The following is a 21,881-nucleotide window of genomic DNA, read 5'->3' as shown; positions in this document are numbered from 1 at the left end:
GCAATCAAGTAATGTTCCCATATCTTAAGAGCCCTCACTACTGCATAAAACTCCTTATCATAAGTAGACCACTTTCTTCTGGCTTCACACAACTTCTCACTGAAAAATGCAATTGGTCTCTTCTCTTGGGACAACACAGCACCTATACCCACTCCACTCGCATCACACTCAACCTCAAACAATTTGTCAAAGCTTGGCAAAGCTAAGACAGGAGCGGTACATAATTTATCTTTTATCAAGGTAAAACTTTGCTCTTGTTCTTCACCCCAATGGAACTTTCCTTTCTTTAAACACTCAATAATTGGAGCCACAATACTACTAAAGTGTTTGATAAACCGCCTATAGAAAGTTGCTAACCCATGGAAACTTCGCACATCACTGACATTTTTAGGAGTTGGCCACTCTCTAATAGCTCGCACTTTTTCCTCATCTACCTTGTTAACCTTAGGACTCTTAGGTTACAACCTTAGGCGAGAAAACCCTCACATAAACCCTCTCAAACACTCTCGGATGCAATGAAAGAATAGAAACAGAATATATGGACAACAGAAAAGGAAATAACAGAATAAAAAGATCAAACCAAACAGCATTAGGCGCAGATTTTATCCTGGTTCGGAATGCCTTTGGCAATCCTACATCCAGCCTTCAAACACCCACCAAGAGCAGCCTTTTATTAGGATGAAACTGATCAGTACAAAACCCAACCTCTCTCTCAATCCTATCGCTCAAGTACAGCCCTTGTTCACTCCAAGAAAACTCAAGAACACAATACATATGCCTCACTTTCTCTAGAACAAAGAATACTCACAATAGAAGAAGAGAACTTGGCAAGAGAGAGGAAGATGTTAGACTGCCGCCTTGCCCTCTTATTTATAGAGGAGGCAGAACCCCCATATAACTAATGACTATAGGGAAATTACAGTTAGACCCCCAAAGTTTACATTAATTACACTTTGGCTTAAAAAACCCTAACTATTTAATAACTTCCAGCCAATAATCTTCCATACTTTACCGATCTTCTACCGCACAAACTCTAGGCAAACTTCAACATACCTTTACGCCCTCTTTACTTATAACAAAGCCCAAGAACAACAAGCTCTCTCTCATAAAAGTACACTTCTTCAAATTAGCATAAAGTTTGTTTTCCCTCGACACCTCTCGAATATGCCCCTCATGCTCATTAATAGACTTACTGTATATCAAAATATCATCAAAATACACCACAACGAATTTACCAATGAAATGGCGTAATACTTGGTTCATTAGTCTCATGAAAGTGCTTGGTGCATTGGTTAGTCCAAAGGGCATGACTAACCACTCAAACAACCCATCTCTCGTCTTGAAAGCTGTCTTCCACTCATCTCCAGGTCGAATTCTGATTTGATGATAACCACTTCTAAGATCAATTTTGGTAAAAATCACAGCCCCATCAAGTTGATCAAGCATGTCGTCGAGCCTAGGAATTGGAAATTTGTACCCAATAGTAATTTTGTTGATGGCTCTACTGTCAACACACATCCTCCAACTCCCATCTTTCTTTGGTGTCAATAATGCTGGCACTGCACATGGACTCATGCTAGTCTGAATGTGCCCTTTTCTCAACAATTCCTCTACCTGCTCACGCAAAATCTCATTCTCCCTAGGACTCATCCTGTAGTGTGGTAGGTTAGGCAAGCTAGCACCAGGAACCAAGTCAATGTGGTGTTGAATATCTCTCATAGGAGATAGCTCATTAGGCAACTCCTCAAGAACCACATCATGAAATTCCTCCAACAATCCCTGCACCTCCACTGGAATTTGATTCACCTTCAGTAGCTCACTCACACTCTCTCCCTTGATAACCAATAAGTGAACCTCTCGAGTATCCTTACACTCCCTCACAAACTCAATGTGTTTATGTGTAATGGTAAGAAAATTTCGCCCCTCCACTTTAGAAGCTTTGGTTTGATTCTTTTCCACTATGGGTAACAAAGTATAACACACACCTTTTTTCTCAAGCTAATATGTGTTCTTCCTACCCGAGTGCTTAGCATCCACATTAAATTGCCAAGGCCTCCCAAATAAAATATGGCAAGCATCCATATCAACAATATCACAATAGACTTCGTCGGAGTACTTACTAATAGAGAAAGGCACCCTGCAACGTTCATCCACGTATATGCCACCAACTTCTTTGATCCATCCAATCATGTAAGGGCTTGGATGTTTTTCAGGAGTTAACTGCATCTTTGCCACCACGTCTCTTCCTATGATGTTCTCCTGACTTCCACTATCAATAATCAACTCAAAGATTTTTCCTTTCATCGTATACCTCGTGCGAAAAAGCTTATACCGTTGAGTAGTATCTTCATTCTTTTGAGATAGCATTAACTTCCTCACTACACAGGTATATTGCCCATGTCCATAATCTTCTTCGTCATCCTCCCCATCAGGCCCGCAATATACTTCCTCTTCAGCAACATCTTCCTCTTCCTTTTCTACAATGTTAACTGTTTTCCTCCTTGGACAATCACTAGATCGATGCCCAACCTCATTGCACTTGAAACATTTTAAAAGAATAGGCTTTGCATAAGGATTAGGGGATTTTGGAAGATTAGAAGTAGTACCTCGAATGTTTCCCCCCGTTGTAGCCTTATTAGGGTTGACTGTATGGGGTGGATTGGAGGGTTGCGCTCCTTGAACCGACTTGCCTTTATCAAAAGCTGGTTGTTTATTTTCATTCCCACTATACCGACGATAGTTGTCATTATGAGATCTCTCACTCAACATTAACTCAGCCTTTAAAGCTAAGTTCCTTGCTTCTTGCATACTCAGAACCATCTAAACCTCAATTTTATCACGAATAGCAGCAAACTTCAATCCATTCAAGTAACGAGCTGCTTGTTGATTGTCACTTTCTGACAATTGGTTTCTCTTCGCTAATCATAAAAACTCAGAGGTATATTCATTCACACTATTCATTCCTTGTGCACATCTTTGATAAGCTTCAAACATATATTGTTCATAGTCAAGGGGCCAAAACCTACCTCTTAACAGTTGTTTCATTCGTCTCCATGTCTGAACTGGCTGTCGGCCTTCCCTCAATCTCGTTTCTCTTAATCGCTCCCACCAAACAGATGCACCGCCCTTCAACTTGTAAGCCACTAACTTTACTTGTCGTTCATCTGGGATCTCCATGTATTCGAAAAAACGATCAACCTCAGTGATCCAATCCAGGAACCCCTCAATATCAAGATCTCCACTAAAGGTGGAAATATCAACTTTTAGTTTATACTCATCGTTGCCCCAGTGGTTGTGCTGATGCGCATTCCTCCTAACCCCTCTACCACCAGGGTTAGCTATTGCTCGACCAAAATCATCCTCTTCATCGTTATCTTCAATCACTGGTCTTCTATGATTAACAAGGACATGATTAATGGGTGGTCTTCCCGCTCCGGCTTGATTCACCCCATTATTCAGGTTCCTATCATCATCAACTCGTAATAAGGTGCCCAATTGGTTGCTATGTTGCTCCAATCGTTGCTGGATAGTATGAGTTACTTCCCGCTGTTCTTCGATTGCTCTTCAAACTGCAGACAACCCCTGATCACCGTCACGAGGCTGGTTGCTACCGTTACCTTCAAGATTGGCCATCTGATTGGTTGATTAACCGCTCTAATACCACCTGACGCAGCGTGTAGCGTGAGTGTGAAGAAAACACACCAAAATAAACCCTTGAAAGAGCAAACTTCAATGGCTGAAGCTTAGCTTTCAAGAAGACGCAAAAACAAGACTGTTCTACTAAGAAAACCCAAATAGGTTGCTGAAATTTGATTAAGAAAAACTTGATTACAAACTCTAGATTCTAGGCATATTTATAGTATTTGGCTAATCCAAATCCATCTAATATTTGGAAAACAAAGTTCAACTAGAATCCAAATAGAAATAAATCCTAATCCAACATGAAGTAGAATCCTAAATCAAGTAGAAACATGAAATTGAATCTTAAATCAAATAGAATTCTAAAAACTTAAGAAGTATTAAAATAACATAAAGTAGAATCCTAAACCAAGTAGAATCCTAAAACTTAAGAAGTATTAAAATATTGTTCCGGCATGGTCGGGTCGACTTTGGGCCGAGTCTTGATTGGTGACCGCATCATAGGAGCCAACCGGAATCATGAAGTGATTGTGGCGATGGATCGTAAGGTAGAGAGTTCCATGGAAGGGCTAGAACGAAGATTAGAATGCTCCATAATACGGGTGAGAGAGGATTTGGCAGCCCAAATGCAGCAGTTTATGGTAATGTTTGGCCGCCAGAACAAGGTAAGTTTATCTCCCGAATTTCCTCCTAGAGAGAGAACATAACCAATTCTACAAGGGATAGGGAACAAGGTACCTCGGAGGTTACCTAGAGGAGGAGTTGGAAGGATTACTGAACCAGGGAAGGAATGGTCCAATTAATCCCCACCACCTGGGATTTCCCATGCCCCAGGTGGAAATTCTTACATTCGAGGGAGTGAATCCAGGCTAGTGGCTAAGAAAATGTGAAAGGATGTTTGATTGGTATAATATTCCTGAAGGGCAGAAGGTGTCATTGGCATCAACCTACTTCAAAGAGGTGTTTGATGCCTGGTATCAAAGGTGCATAAGACTAAGGAGGAATTGTACTTGGGAGGGGTTCTCGGAGAAATTGTGTGAAAGATTTGGAGAAAAGAGCATGGTGGATATCATAGAAGAGTTCAATAAACTCAAACAGGCTGGGAGTGTAGAATCCTATTAGACACATTTTGAGGAGCTACGGTCTCTCATGATCCAACACAATCCTCATCTGTTAGAAACTTACTCTGTGTCTAGCTATTTAAGTGGACTCAATAAGGAGCTTAGGCCGATGGTTAAGGTGTTGAGACCTCAAACTGTAGAAGAAGCAACAGTGAGTGCTCGTCTACAGAAACTGGTGGTGGAGGCCCTATTAAAAAAACAGAGGCAACGGACAAAGGGAATGGTGACTGGAGCCTCTAACGGGGGGGGGGGAATGGGATACGGTAGAGAACCAGTGAAGGTAAACAATGGTAGTAGAAGTGGAGTGGGCTCAAGTTCAATATCGTTTGGGGATCAATTGAGGGAACATAGGAGGTTAGCTGGCCTCTGTTTCCGTAGTGGGGATAAATACCACACCGGGCATCAGTGCAAAAGACAAATTCTTCTACCAGAAGGGAATGAAGAAAAGGAAGTAGAAGAGACAAAGGAAGTGGATTGTGAGGATATAGAAGAGGAAGATAATGGGGAGATCTCCATTCACACCTTGAAAGGAGTAGCTAACAACAAAATCATTAAGGTGGAGGGACAAGTCAAGGAAGGCAACCTCATGATCCTAATCAACAGTGGGAGTACCCATAGCTTTCTTGATGAAAGCACGGCTAAATGGATGAAGTGTCCACTTTCAGGGACACCCCCTTTGAGTGTGACAGTGGCTAATGGCCAAAAGGTGTTGAGTAGGTCATCCTGCAACGGCTTTTGCTAGGAGATGCAAAGAGAGAAGTTTGAGGTAGATTTGAGATTGCTACAGTTGGGGGGTTGTGATGTTGTTCTTAGGGTGGATTGGATGAAAGGGGTAAGCCCCATCAGCTTTGATTTTAACAAGATGGAGGTATCCTTTGAGAAGGAAGGGAGGAGGATGATATTATTTGGGGATAAAGAGACTGGAACTTGTAAGATGATCTCTGAAAAAAGGCTGCAGAGAGTGTTCAAGTGAAGGTGGAGTCAGCTGGCACAATTTTTCTCAATGGTAGCCATCGAGGAAGGATCAGAAAATCAAATGATGTAGGGTGAGATCGGCCTTACTATCAGCACACCCCAAGGGAGTCCAGGCCAGGTACACTACTTAGAGATCATTAATAAACTGTTGGTAGAATATGAGGATCTCTTCGTTGAACCTAAATCCTTACCCTCAACCAGATTGTTTGACCATTCAATCCATTTAAAACCCAATATGGAACCTGTTAACAGTAGATCCTATCACTACCCCCCAGTTCAAAAGAATGAGATTGAGAAAATGGTTAGGGACATGCTTCAACAATCCATTATTCGACCTAGCCAAAGCCCTTTTATTTCTCCAATCCTATTAGTTAAAAAAAAAGATGGCTAATGGCGATTTTGTGTGGACTATCACCAACTTAATGCCATGACCATCAAGGATAAATTTCCTATACCCTTGGTAGAGGACCTTTTGGACGAACTTCATCATGCTCAATACTTCTCTAAGCTGGATTTGCGTTCGGGTTATCACCAAATTAGGATGAAATCCGAAGATATCTATAAAACAGCTTTTAGGACCCACCACGGGCACTTCGAATTCTTGGTGATGCCATTTGGGTTCACCAACGCCCTAGCTACTTTTTAATCCCTCATGAATAGAATTTTTGAACCCCATCTTCAAAAATTTATACTTGTATTCTTTGATAACATACTTATCTATAGCCCCACCTTTGATTAACACTTGATTCATCTTAGAACCACCCTTGATATCTTCAAATCTAACCAGCTCTTTATTAAGAAATCTAAGTGTGCATTTGGTCAAGGATAAGTGGAGTATTTGGGGCATATTATATCAAATGAAGGAGTTAGTACCAACCCAAAGAAGGTAGAAGCTATGGTAAATTGGCCAAGGCCAACATCTGTGAGGGCCCTAAGGGGATTCCTAGGATTAACCGGATACTACTGCCGGTTTGTACAGAACTATGGAACCATTAGCAAACATTTAACTGATTTGCTGAAGAAATGGGGGTTCAGCTAGGGTACTACAACAGAAGAGGCTTTTGCGAGGTTGAAGAAGCCATGAACAAGGTGCCAGTATTGGGACTGCCAGATTTCACAAAACCCTTTGTGCTGGAAACGGATGCAAGTGGGACTGGTATTGGGGTAGTATTGGTACAAGAGGGAAGACTGTTGGCATCCTTGAGCCAGGTCTTGAGCCCTAAACATCAAGGGCTCAAAATATATGAGAATGAATTCATAACAGTATTAATGGCAGTGGACAGATGGAGGCATTATGTAACGCCCTGCCTCTTCAAGGCATTGTGTTTCATTGTCACGGTCAAGGGCAAGAGCGCCTGCTACTCGAAGGGTAATGTAGTAATAATGGGTAGAGGCGATTGGTGCTGGGAAATATGTAGAAGCTGGTAGTTAGCTGATTGTAATAATTCAAATGTTGGCGCCTTCTTGAGGAGGGTATATAAGCCAGCTTATGGGCCTTTAGCGGGCATCTGATAATACAAATTGAATCACATTTTCCTCACTCATCTCTCTCTCAATTCTCTCTCTTACTCTTTCCCTATCTCTCTCCTCCTAATCTCTCTACCTTTGGGTTCTCATTCGCGCGCAATTCTATCGGAGTTGCGGAGGAAATCTTTGTCAGATCTGAGATCTGACAATTTGGTATCAGAGCACGATCGTGGGCGATCAGAAGGGCTATGGCAGATAGCACTCGAATGAAACATATGGAGGCGCAGCTCCAGCAGGTGACTACATCGGTTTCGGAGATGCAGAATCGGATGGATACGTTTGAAAGTTCGGTGGAAAGAATGATCGATGGAGCGGTGAATGTGTGGCGGGAGGAGAGTCGAACACAGATTGCTCGATTGGAGGAGCAAATGAGAGAACAGAACCAGACTCTCCGAGATCACATGCATCAGTTTATGTTAATGTTGTCACGCCAAACTCAGGTACGAATATCTCCAGAGTTTCCTCTGAGGGAACATTCGGAACCGATCCTAAACGATCTAGGGGGAAATGGTAGATCGGAGGGATTTGCGGAATTGGAAGCAGAGCACCCAATGATGGAGGAAATCGCGGGAGTTAGGAGATCTGGCATAGCGCACGGATCGAACCAGAGCGGGACGTTGATGCCGCGTATGGAGATCCCTTTGTTTGATGGCCAGAATCCGCGATGGTGGGTGAGGCGTTGTGAGAGAGTGTTTCGTCTCTACAACGTGGCCGAGCAACAGAAGGTAACAATTGCGGCAGCCTACCTCAATGATGTGGGGGATGCGTGGTACTAGGGGTGGATGGGAGTGAAAGATGAGTGTTCTTGGGAAGAATTTGTGGAAGGAATGTGTGGAAGGTTTGGGGAGAAAGGAATGTTAGACGTAGTAGAAGAATTCAATAAATTGAAACAAGGAGGAGCTGTGCAAGTCTACCAACAAAAGTTTGAGGAGTTGAAGGCGCTCATGTTAATTTCCAATCCCACACTTACCGAAGGTTACTTCGTGTCAAGCTTCATCAGTGGCTTGAACGAAGAAATCCACCCCATAGTGAAAATGTTTCAAACCTAAAACTGTACAACAGGCTATTGAGTGCGCTAAGCTGCAAGAATTAGCAGTGGAGGCCTTATCGAAGAAACAGAGAGGGGTCAGTAGAGGTTGGCAGGCGCCGAATCAACAGAGTAACCGGGGGTGGAACAAGGAAGGAGGAACAGGGGGATCCAACGGAAAGGCGTTAGCTCTACCGACCCCAACCCCATCGTTTGGGAACAATTTGAGGGAACAGAGGAGATTAGCTGGGCTCTGTTTCAGGTGTGGAGACAAATACACACCCGGCCATCAATGCAAATGCCAATTGTTGTTGCTAGAAGGTACAGAGGATGGAGAAGAAGAAGAAATAGAAGAAGCAGAGACCCAAGGGACTAAAGGAGACGAAGAGAAAATGGAGATTTCTCTCCATGCACTAAGGGGAGTATCCACAAGTAAAATCATAAAGGTAGATGGTAAAGCGCAAAAGGATGACCTGTCGATACTCATTGACAGCGGAAGCACACATAGCTTCTTGGATGAACGGGTGGCTAAGAGGCTCCAGTGTCGACTTACCGGAACAATACCATTGTCGGTTACAGTGGCTAATGGACAAAAGCTGATCTGTAAGTCTGCTTGCATGGGATTCTGTTGGCAGATGCAGGTGGAGGACTTCGAAGCTGACCTAAGGCTTCTCCGGTTAGGAGGTTGCGATATGGTCTTAGGCGTGGATTGGATGAGGGAGGTAAGTCCTATTTGCTTTGATTTCAAGAAAATGGAAGTTACTTTCGAAAAAGGGGGAAAACAAATGACTATCACCGGCGGGGCGGAGAGAGGGACTTGCAAACTGATTTCAGGTAAAAGACTCCACAAGCTGTTTAAAAGCAAGTGGACGTAAGTGGCCCAATTGTTCTCGCTACAAACTATTGAGCAGGAAGATGGAGAGCTGGATTTTGGTGGACAAATCAAGCTGGAAGCAACGAAGAACAACTCACTTCCTTGGGAGGTAACTCAACTGGACTTACTTGATGAACTCTTAGATGAATTTAAGGATTTGTTTGAGGAACCGAAAGCTCTACCTCCCCCCAGACAACTAGACCACACCATAACCTTGAAACCCAATTCCGAACCGGTTAATATTCGTTCCTACCGGTATCCTCCGAAACAAAAGGCTGAGATTGAACGCATGGTTAAGGAAATGCTTCAGCAATCAGTCATTCAACCCAGCCTTAGCCCCTATGCCTCCCCTCTTCTCCTAGTCAAAAAGAAGGACGGCAGTTGGCGGTTTTGCATAGACTACCGCCAACTCAGTTCCATGACCATAAAGAATAAGTTTCCCATTCCTATCATAGAGGACCTACTGGACGAGTTATATGGAGCCAAAGTTTTCTCCAAACTCGACCTCCGCTCTGGATATCATCAAATCCGTATGAATCCCCACGATATCAACAAAACAACCTTTAGGACCCACCAAGGACACTATGAGTTCTTAGTTATGCCTTTCGGTTTAACTAATGCACCCGCAACCTTCCAAGCCCTCATGAACCAAATATTTGAACCTTATCTTCGCCAATTCATTCTGGTTTTCTTTGATGATATCCTAATTTACAGCCCCAATTTCCTTACACACATAGAACACTTGCAGTTAACCTTGCAAATCCTTCGATTCAATAAGCTGTTCATCAAGAAGTCCAAGTGTGCCTTTGCACAAACCCAAGTGGAATATTTGGGCCATGTTATATCAGAGAAAGGGGTGAGCACTGATCCCCAAAAGATTGCAGCTATGAATAACTGGCCAAGGCCAACAACCGTGAAGAGTTTGCGGGGATTCTTGGGTCTCACGGGTTATTACAGGCAGTTTGTTCAAAATTACAGCATCATCAACAAGCCACTCACTGTGTTGCTCAAAAAAGACGGATTTCATTGGGATGAAGCAACTGAAGCTACCTTTGAGATGCTGAAGAAAGCCATGTGTGAGGTTCCCACACTGGCCCTTCCTGATTTTAATCAACTGTTTGTTTTGGAAACGGATGCCAGCAACTATGGAGTGGGAGCCGTGTTGGCTCAGGAAGGTCGGCCTATAGCCTTCATCAGCCAGGCGTTAGCACCAAAGCACCTCAGCCTTAGTGTGTATAAGAAGGAACTGCTAGCGGTATTGATAGCAGTAGACAAATGGCGGCATTATTTGGAAGGGAGTCAGATGGTTGTTCGCACTGACCATGAAAGCTTGAAATTCTTATTGCAACAGAAGTTACACACCCACCTCCAACGGAAAGGTATGTCTAAACTCATGGGGCTTGATTATACTATTCAATACAGGAAATGACTCGAGAACAAGGCTGCTGATGCCCTCTCCCGCTGTATGGAGGAAGGAACAACGGCAGCCATGACCTCTATCATACCGGAATGGCACTTAGAGGTAGCCGCCAGTTATGAGAAAACAGAATGAACCAAGGATCTGCTGGAGCAATTGACATTAGACCCCACGAGCAAACCGGGGTACTCGCTAAGGAATGGATTGCTACGATATAAAGAGAAGCTGGTCATTGGAGATGACGAACTGCTACGTAGAAAGATCCTAACCGCCTTGCATGACTCACCCGTAGGGGGCCATTCGGGGGTCCAAAGCACATATAACCGCATACAACATTGGCCGGGGTTGAAGAAGGCCGTACAGACTTATATCAAGAATTGTGACATTTGCAGCCGTTGTAAACATGAGAACATTCACCCTTCAGGGCTGCTGCAGCCATTGCCTCAACCGGAGCAAGCTTGGGCCAACATCAGTATGGACTTTGTGGAAGGATTACCCAAGTCAGAGGGAAAAGACTGTATATTGGTAATTGTGGACCGACTCACCAAATACAGCCACTTCCTAAGTCTAACTCACCCGTTCACAGCCCAAGAAGTGGCACGAGTGTTCCTTGATCAAGTTGGAAAATTACACGGCTTGCTGTGAGTCACTGTATCCAATCGCGACAAAGTCTTTACCAACTTACTATGGAAGGAGCTTATGATATCACTGGGTACCAAGCTCCACATGTCCTCGGCATATCATCCGGAAACGGATGGACAAACGGAATGCGTAAATCAATGCCTGGAGACCTACCTTTGGTGTGTGTGCTTGGTGCAATCCGCCGAGTGGCACAAGTGGCTACCCTTGGCGCAATGGTGGTACAACACCAACTACCACTCGTCCTTGAAGATGACCCCGTTTGAAGCTTTATTCGAGTACAAACCGCCCTTGTTACCGAGTAGTGGTGGACCCAACTTGGTAGCCACAATGGACGATTATCTTACCCAACGACAGCAAGTGATGCAGACCTTAAAGCATGAATGGGCTAACGCCCAAAACCGTATGAAACAACACGCTGACAAAAAGCAGAGTGAACGCACCTTCGCAGTGGGGGACCGGGTTTATCTGAAACTATGGCTTGAACAATTGAAGACTATTTCCCCAGCGGCAGTCTCCAAACTGAGTCCTAAATTCTATGGGCTATATGAAGTGTTAGCTCGAGTGGGCAACACGGCCTACCGTTTACAGCTTCCAGCAGCACCACGTCTCTCTCCTCAAACCATCTCCTGGTAACAACCCGGTGAGCGCATCTCTACCCCCGACTACTCCAGCAGCACCACCGACAACTGAACTTGTCGCTATCGTGGACAAACGTGTGATATACAAACAGCATCTACCCCTCACTCAGGTGCTCGTTCGCTAGTCCAACCTCCATCCGGAAAATAACACCTGGGAGTATCTCCCCGACTTACTCCAGCAATTTTCGAGGGCTATCGGACTCCTCTAAACTCTTCTTGAGGACAAGAAGCACCTGAAGGGGAGGGGAATTGTCACGGTCAAGGGCAAGAGCGCCTGCTACTCGAAGGGTAATGTAGTAATAATGGGTAGAGGCAATTGGTGCTGGGAAATATGTAGAAGCTGGTAGTTAGCTGATTGTAATAATTCAAATGTTGGCGCCTTCTTGAGGAGGGTATATAAGCCAGCTTATGGGCCTTTAGCGGGCATCTGATAATACAAATTGAATCACCTTTTCCTCACTCATCTCTCTCTCAATTCTCTCTCTTACTCTTTCCCTATCTCTCTCCTCCTAATCTCTCTACCTTCGGGTTCTCATTCGCGCGCAATTCTATCGGAGTTGCAGAGGAAATCTTTGTCAGATCTGAGATCTGACATTCATATATGCTAGGATTATATATATATATATATACATACGAATCATGCTAAAATCCTCAACATATCATATAAGAATAACACTCCCAAGATAGAACTAAGGAAATGAAATACTTAAACATAAGCAGAAGTAAGATCAGAACCTTAAGAAGCCTCAAAAAGCATAACATACATAAGTTCATACATATTGTTCGCCCAACATCATATTACAATAATAATTTTAAAAAAAACCATACGATGACAGGTACAAACTAAAATACAAAGTCATCTGATACAGGGTCCTGGCCCTGGCATAAGGCCCACAAAACCTCCATCATACTCATGCCTCGATCACCCCTTTGCCCTTCTGACTGCTAGTCTCGCCTGGAACGTGAAATATTCTAGGAACAAATGTCCAACATTAAAAGATAAATCTTCTAAGAGAGGGTTAAAATAATCGTGAATGAGTGATGCATGGACATGAACAAAAATATGCCCTAGTGTAACTTCCCTGACCCACCAGCCTGGCATGAAACCCTAGACAGAATCTCGACCTACTTTCAGAATAATCCTAATGTTGTTCCATCAATTGTCCTTGAGGAATTACGACTACACTATCAGGACGACATCCCATCCCAACACAAGTATCGATATGCCAATAATATCATGCCAACGAAATATTACGAATAACGATGCAACGATACATGCATAGGTATGACAAAATGCTCATATAACTTAGCCACTTTCCTGACTATCATGCTCAACATAGGCAATTCATATCATATATAAGCTTTTAGGGAAAACCACTCACCTTCAAATTAAGATTCAAAATACCTCGAAAAGCGTGCACTGCCTCAATTTACATGCTAAGCCTCGAAAGTCGCACAATCACTCAGTTTTAAATCACAAAGCACCATATTCATCATATTTATTCAAATAAATATTAAACCCTATTTTTCCTCAATTTATTTCTATTTTTCTCCAACTTTTCTTCACTAATATTCCAAAATAAATACCTACTTAAACATTTTCCCAAATATTTTTCCACAATAATTCTTAAAATAAAATTAGAAAAAATATAAAAAAAAATTCAGAATTACCTAATAGGCCACGCGCGCTCACGCGCCTAAGCGAGTGGGTTGCGCGTGATGACTGGCGCGTGTAACCCTCACGCTAATCATCTTCTCCGGCGCCAACGATGAAACCAGCCACACAACCTTGAAACTCTTTTCAAGTCGATCCCAATGCACTATCTTGAAGCTCGAAAGGACGATCGAGGTACCTCAACCAGGGTTTTAAAGCCTCAGCCGACACACTCGCCTCACTTTCCGACGACCCCTCAAAACCCCATCAAACCTACACGAAAACTCTCCAAAACTTCTAGAATTACTCTACCACTCTCAAGGATTGAAAGCCCCTTATCCTTGTTGCTCGAATTACCCTCTAACGTGCTCGATTTCAATCTTCAAATTTGAAGAACTCTCGGCCAATCAACCTCTATTTATAGCCAGCCTCTAAACGACCCTCCCTATGGAATCCAAGGCCACTAACGTCTTATCTTGCCCTAGATCAATCCAAAAACCCTCGAAAATGGCCCCCAAAACTCGATTACAGTGGCCAAAATTTCAGCCACCTTTGACCGTAATTCTAGCCACTTTGCTCCCTTTTGTCGGCCACGGATCGGTCTAAGCCAAGCCCTGAGGCCCCTTAACCTACTTCCTCGAGTCTCCCATGGCAGAAAGTGGTGATGGGATGGGTTGGTTGGCCATGGCTGTTGGAGGTTTTTTTTTTGCTAATTTTCACTTTTGCCCCCTCTCAACTTTAGAAATTTCATTTCATCCCTTACCACGAAGTCCCTAGTCTTTTCATCACTTTCATTAAAACCCTCACGTTCTAAACTTCTCATTTGACCCCCAAAGTTTCAAAAATAATGTCGTTTCGACCTCTCTCGAAAATTTTCAAAAATTACACTTTGGCCAGGAATTATGCCTTGATTGCGAAACCTCCTTGTTTTATCCCGAAACCATTTAAGGGTTGCTTATCAGGCCGAATTTGACTCTTTCAAGGGTTCCGTTGACTTTTCGGAAGCCCTTTACGATAATTCAATTTTTCAGCCTGATTCGAATCTGTACCGAAAACTGTCTCTGATCCAATTTCTTTCAATGTTAAAAATCATTTTTCGAGATACTCATTGGGGACATGCCTATTTCCTTAGGTATCTAAGTCCCCGGGCATTCCCTCTGGCTGATTCGGTCATTTTCTCGGGCTATTTTGATATCGATTCCTTTGAATCTTCATATTTCTTATTTTAAAAGTAACCCAAAAGTTTTGGGTATTACACATTACCTAGAAGGAGGCGGGTTTGTAATCAAGACCGATCACGAAAATTTGACGTTTCTACTGCAACAAAAAATTCAAACTCAATTGCAGAAGAATGGGATGGCCAAGTTAATGGGTATGGATTACTCAATTCAGTATAAGAAGGGTAAAGAAAATAAGACAGCGGATGCACTATCGAGGTGTCATGAAGAAGGAAGTAATGTAACTATGACTGCTGTAATTCCAGATTGGTGCCTGGAGGTAATACACAGCTATGAATGGGATGAAAAGGTGAAGGAGGTGTTGGAAAGATTGGTTGTGGGGCCTAAGGAATTGGAGGGGTACACATTGGTGGATGGATTACTAAGGTATGAAGGCAGGATTGTGATTGGTAATAGTACCAGCCTCAAGAGAAAGATTTTGCAAGCCCTGCATGAATCTCCAATAGGGGGACATTTTGGGATTCAAAACACATATCTACAGGTGAAACAATTATTCCATTGACCGAGACTAAAGACAGAAGTAAAAGAGTTTGTGCTAGCCTGTGACACTTACAAGAGAAGCAAGTATGAAAATGTAGCTTAGCCGGGACTATTGCAACCTCTGCCAATACCCGAACTGGCTTGGTCTAGTGCATCAATGGATTTTATTGAAGGTTTGCCAAAATCGGAAGGAAAGGACAGCATTTTGGTAATCGTTAACTGGTTAACCAAGTTTGCCCATTTTATAGGGCTTGTCCATCCCTACACAGCCAAAGAGGTGGCAAGGGTTTTCTTAGATCAGGTGGTGGTGTTACATGTTGTTCCTAAGATGACAATTTCAAATCATGATAAGATTTTCACAAGCCTTTTGTGGCAAGAACACATGAAGGCCCTGGGGATTAAACTGAATATGTAAACATCTTATCATCCTCAATCGGATGGGCAAAATGAGAAGGTGAATCAGAGTTTGGAAACATATTTGAGGTGTGTGTGTATCCTACAACCTAAAGGCTAGTATAGGTGGCTGTCTTTAGCTCAATGGTGGTATAACTCTAACCACCACTCCTCCCTAAAAATGTCACCTTTCGAGGCTTTCTTTGGGTATAAACCGCCCCTCCTACCAACTATAGGAGATCATACCTCTACAGCCTCGGTTGAGGAGTATTTACAATAGAGGATAGGAGTACTACGATAGTTGAAACAAGAATTGGCATCCGCTCATAACTGAATGAAGCAGGTGGCTGATCGAAGAAGGAGTGATAGAGAGTTTACAGTGGGGAAGAAGGTGTATTTGAGGCTGAAGTACTCCCATCTGAAGTCAATCACATGAGGGCAGGTATCTAAGCTCAGTCCCTGATATTATGGGCCCTTTACTATATTAGCAAGGTGGGGAAGGTGGCCTACCGATTGCAACTTCCTGAAGAGTCCCAAATTCACCCAATTTTTCACGTCTCTCTCTTAAAGAGGGCAGTGGGTACTGAACTGGTGAATCCAGCATTGTCCACACTTCCTAAGGAAGGGAATAGAATGGAAGAGTTGGAGGCTATACTGGACAGGAGGGTAATTTACAGTCAGGGAGCCCCACTCATTCATGTGTTAGTAAAATGGAAGGAAGGATCAACGAAGAACAACTCTTGGGAGTACTTGCCTGATTTACTTAGACAGTTCCTGAGATCAGCCAGCCGGACAAGAAATTTGTTAAGAGGGAAGAATTGTCACGAGAAAAACCCCAGCTTACCTAAAATTTTAATTTCTTTATGGCTGTAACTTTTGTTATTTCTTTACTGCTGTAATTTGTTAGTTTCTCTTGTTGTCATTCTCTGTTAAGAATTAGTTTAGCCTATAGGGCCCACGTGTAATGGCTAGAAAAGGACAAAAATGTTGGTTGCAATAGAAAGAAGGAATAGGATCTGCTGCAGCGAGCCTACCCTTCCACTGTCGAGTGTATATTCTCTCCAAGACTCTCTTGGGAGAACCATCGTGGGATTGAATTTTGAATTTCTCCCTACTTCTAATCTCTCTCTCTCTCTCTCTCTCCTCTCTCTCTCTCGTTTCTCTCTTTCTCTGCTCTTGTTCTGTTCTTGAATCTTCCTAATTCACATCGAAATTAGGAGGACGACTTTATCATGTCCAGCCCGTGACAGGAAGGTCATGGGTTTGAGTGTAGGCAGCCTCTTTGCAAATGTACGGCTACACCCAAAAAAAAAAAAAATGACCCTTCCCTATACCTTACAAAGTGGAGAACTTTGTGCACTAGGGATGCTCTTTTTTAGAGAAAAGCGAAAAGATAAAATAGAATCAGATAACAAAGTTGTAGATGGGTAACCATGGGTAGAATCAACCTGGATTTCAATTCTAAGAGATGGTAGGAGTTATTGTAGTTCTTTTGTTGAAAAAGTCCCCACAAAGATGTCCAAAATACTCCAAAGAAACAAAGAGATTGTGCAGGTGATAGAGGTGCATAAGGCATAAATGCAAACTTACCCAAATATGCATGTTAAAAAAAAGGCCATAAGACTTTTTTTCACGCACTATAAGGGCCTTACAAATATAAGGCTATAGATAGAAATGATTGGTGAGATAGATTCATGTAGCTGACCCCGCATACACATAATGGGATTAAGGCTTGATAAGTTGTTGCATGAACCCATAATATATGCATGCATCCATTGAAATAATTGTACAGGCACAATTATACACCATAAAGGGAAGACATAACTACCAATCATAATTGGATCCAAGTCCTACCCAGTTCCATCATGAAGCATCTTCACGCCAAGTTCTAGACAAATATGGTCAATATAATTTTGGCAAATTATTATACTTGCTCAACAGCAAGACTTATGTCATTGCTTAAAATTAGCTCAAAGAGTGCTTAACATGGTTAATATACACTTGTCAAAGCAACTTGTGAAAAATATTCACTCCTTTCAATGGGAGAAAAAGCCTTCTTATTTTTCCTCTTTGGATTAAAATGTGTTTAATTACTTTTCATTTAATCTCAAGACAACTACAAATGCACACACATATATAGATGTATTTCCAATTCTAGTTTGATTTGGGAAAAGCTTGTATCTCCAATTCTATACGTGCAACAAATGAAACATGGCACCTTTTGTAACTTGAAAAGGTTAACACCTTATAATGAGTTTGGCAAAGAGGTATGGAATGGAAATAGATCAAAAAGGATTCTCTTGGTTTGAGGAGACAATGGTAATGGGTGGATGAAATGGCCGAATCTACTTCCCATCCATTTTGCTCCAAAACTCTACTGTTTGGGATGTCTCACCTTAATTAGGAGAGAATGGATAGAATGAAAATTGATTTTGTGTGTTGGTAACATTAATAGTTTTTTAAAAGTTCAAATTTCTTCTTGACCTAATCATACTTTATCTTTTTATTAAAAGGGTATAATGGTCATTTAATATTCACTATTCATTTCTCCCATTCCATCCAATTTCAATGCTCTCTGAAAGAAGGAAAAATATTTTCCGTTCTTTTCCATTCCTACTCTCCCAAGTGAGGAGAAAATATTTCACATCCATTCCACTCATATCCATTCCATCACTAAATCTCTCCCAAACAAAACCTTAGTAAACTATTAATTGGAGCACATACTTTAAAACATTATATACTTTCAAAACTGTGACTTTAACTATCAAGCTTTTATTTCCAAAAATTTTTCCTGTTTGTTTCCTTAACTCCATGTCTAGAATTAGGACTTATAGAGGAAAAAGAAAATGGAAGAAAAATAGTAGGAAAAGAAAATATCCTTTCAAATACTTCTGATTTTTTAATAAAAATAATAAATTTAGGTTCTATTCTCCCTCAAATATATATGTGCTATCCGGCAAAAAAGGACTTTAAGCTAAATTATTTTTATTGAAAAATGAGAAGTAAATCAAAGGATATTTGAGTAATCACTTTTTTATTTGATTAGCTATAAAAGCAAAATATTTCATACACAATTTCATTCTTTTTTGCCTTAATAAATCCTAGTTTCATACACAGTATACATCTTTTCTTGCTTATTCAAAAGGACTCTATTAGGCGGTATAATGCACTATATTGCTTGGGATCAGATTGCATAAATAACAAAATAAAAAGAAATAAAGAACACAGGAATTTAACATGGTTCAGCCTTGATGCTTGTGTCCACTATCCCACATCTATGGGGTAATCCACTCAATGTGTAGTTTTGCATGGACAAACTACAAACCATCCCAATCATCAATCAAAACTCCAAATAATCGGTCACTCACTTTGAGGACTCTAGTTATCAAGTTGTGGCATATTCCCCAAACACACATTCATATTAACCTGCCCGAAAGCACAAATCATGTTCTCAGATCACTGAGGTGTGGTCTTGGCACCTTGGCCCTCACATGAAGCCAATGACGCTCACCTTAGCAAACTTACAACAAGGGGTGGGGGTGCCTATTTATAGGTGATTCCCCAATATGAATGGCATTTCCCATCTGTTCATATTTTAACTAGATCTCCAGTGTGAATGGCATTTTCTGTCAGTTCAAACTTATTTAGGTTTATACCAGAATTTGAGGAGTAACCTAACAATTCCTCCCTTGACTCAAATTCTCTACTATTCACAATCGATCTCTAATCGCATGGGCCTGACAAAAATAGGTCAAATTACAATTTTGAAGATTTTGGCTTTGGGTTTGCAAATTTTTTAATTGACTTTGGCTTGTTGGGCGTGAAGAGAGAGAAAGAAGAAAATAGTGAGAAGAAGTATAATTATTGTGTCTAGGTAGTGTCAAGACCCCCAATGATCCCCAAGGATATAACAGGAGTTATGTATTATATATACTAGTTAGTGGTAGTTAGTGGATGTACTTTGCTGTTTCAATGATTGTACCTTTCAGTTGGAAGAGCATGTAAACAAGTTAGATTAGGTAGAGAATGTTCATAGTTGAATGATAAACAGAATTTCTGATTTCTCTCTCATCAATTCTCACTTGATCTCCCTCTGATTTCTCTCTAATCTCTCCTTCTTTTGCTGTTTTGTCTGAATATCTCCCCCTATTCTTCTGATATCTCCCTCATTTCTTCTGATTTTCCCCCTTACTTCCTGTTCTATTTCCCTCTGATTCTTCCATCTTCCTATCAAAACCCTAGGTCAACCCTATGATCCTGATAAGTAGGAGGGACACAATTGTGGAATTTATTTTGGGTTTTGAATTTGGGGTGTCATGAGACTTGACCTACTTTTATGTCTGGCCTATGTAATTGAGAGAGAGATCGTGAATGATAGGGAATTTGAGTTGAGGAAGGAGTTGTTAAGTTACTCCTCAAATTCCAATATAAAACAGATAAGTGTGAATGAACAGATGGAAGATACTATTGATGCCAGAGATTTAAAATGTGAATAGATGGAAGATGCTGTTGGGTTTTTGCATGGAAGATTAGCTCTAGAAGTTGAAGAGAAGAACCTGTTAGAATGAAGACATTTTATTCTGACTGTATTTTTTCTTCTAAGTTAGATTAGATAACTTAGTTATTTTATTTTGGGGGGTATGTTGGTTTTTTGTAGAGGCCAAGTTTTAAAGCCGTTTGTAATTGCCGCCTCCCTAAAGTTTATAAATAGGAGGCGAGAGCTTGCAATCGGTCATAACATACTCAATCATTCTGATTGTTCTCTAGATGCAAGTGATGCTGTCAAGATAGCGAGAGAGAGAGTGAAAGGCTTAGAGATAAAATTAGTCCTTGTATTCTCTTGAGAGTGCAGCGAACTTGTGTGAGGGAGAGTAAAAAGGCTCTTGTATCTTGTTTCAACTGATTTCTAGTGAATTTATTCTCGGAGAGAAGGCTAGATGTAGGATTGCTTTAAAGCAGTCCGAACCAGGATAAATCTGTGCTTCTTGGATGATTTGATTGTTCTTATCTTTCATTTCCTTTCTGTTTTTCAATTGCTATTAAATATATTCTGTTGTTATCTTGATTTCCGGGTAAGGAGTGTAGAGAAATTGGCAAATCTAAGTCTTGAATCAGTTTCTAAGAGCTCCTAATCATAACAGATGCCATTCCCATTGGGGATGCCATGCGAGGGCCAAGCTGCCAAGAGTTGAAGACCACAACTCAATAATATGAGAACCAATATGAGAACCTAATGTGTGTTTCTGGGTAGGTTACTATGGTTGTGTGTCCAAGGAGTGTGCCACAACTTGATAACTAGAATCCTCAGAGTGTGAGTGATCAGTATTTGGAGTTGACTTGCAATGATTTGGATGGTTTGTAGTTTGTGTTTACTCGTGCAATGTTACACATTGACTGGATTATCTTGTAGTTGGGATTGTGGACGTGGGCATTGACGCAGAACCACATTAATTTCTATGTTCTTTATTTGTTTTGATTTTTATTATTTACACAATCTGATCATAAGCGGTATAGAGCATTGTACTGCCCAATAAACCAAAACATATACATTAATATTAATATAAAGCTTTTATTATGAGTAAGAAAAACACATAATGAACTAAAGTTTAGAAAGACTGTGTTGGCCTTTGTGACATTTTTTACTTGTCTAAGTTCTGTAGGTTGGGCACCATAAATTTGGGACGAATGAACAATTTCTTCCAATGCCACGTATTAGAACAGTTCGTACAGTAGGCAACACTGGAAAAGCCTAATCTCCGCAAAGCCAACCCATTTGATCCACTCAATTTATCTTATACAACAGAGGAACAGCAAATAAGAACACTAGTTAAGATTAACGCAGGAGATAAACATTTTCCCTAGTTCAATTACACGAAAGGCCTAAAAAAAAAAAAAAAAGACACTCCGAAACCGAACAGATCCATGACAACGGGACGCATTTGATGTCAAAACAAGTCCTACTGGAGTATACATGTAAAAATATACAAATTCGTTTCCGATTTCCCTACGTAGTGACCAAATATTTACACATATATACAGAGAGAGAATTGAAATTGACCTTGCGAGTGGAAGAACTAGGCGAATGAGGAGGAGATTTTGGGGGATCTTCGGGATCGTTTACGCCCTCGTCATCTTGACCGACCACTGCACTCGACGCGACTTCCCTATCTTCCGCCATTTTTGCTCTCCAAGTTGTGCAAACTGGAGAGAGAGAGAAAGAGAGTGTGGACTGGAAGACTTCAACGTCGATATATTC

General features: G+C 41.5%; 1 protein-coding gene across 1 annotated transcript in view; it reads right to left on the bottom strand.

Annotated features, from left to right (window-relative positions):
- LOC127807828 (protein LIKE COV 2-like) overlaps positions 1 to 21,881 on the bottom strand; it is a 36,529-nt gene extending 14,648 nt beyond the window's left edge. Inside the window, exon 1 of the mRNA XM_052345956.1 lies at positions 21,684 to 21,881. Coding sequence (XP_052201916.1) covers positions 21,684 to 21,803 — 120 coding nt within the window. The 5' untranslated portion in view covers positions 21,804 to 21,881. The remainder of the gene's footprint in view (positions 1 to 21,683) is intronic.

The sequence above is a fragment of the Diospyros lotus genome, chromosome 8 (assembly GCF_014633365.1).
Source record: "Diospyros lotus cultivar Yz01 chromosome 8, ASM1463336v1, whole genome shotgun sequence".
NCBI classification, from domain to species: Eukaryota; Viridiplantae; Streptophyta; class Magnoliopsida; order Ericales; family Ebenaceae; genus Diospyros; species Diospyros lotus.
This window is presented reverse-complemented; position numbering and strand designations above follow the sequence as displayed.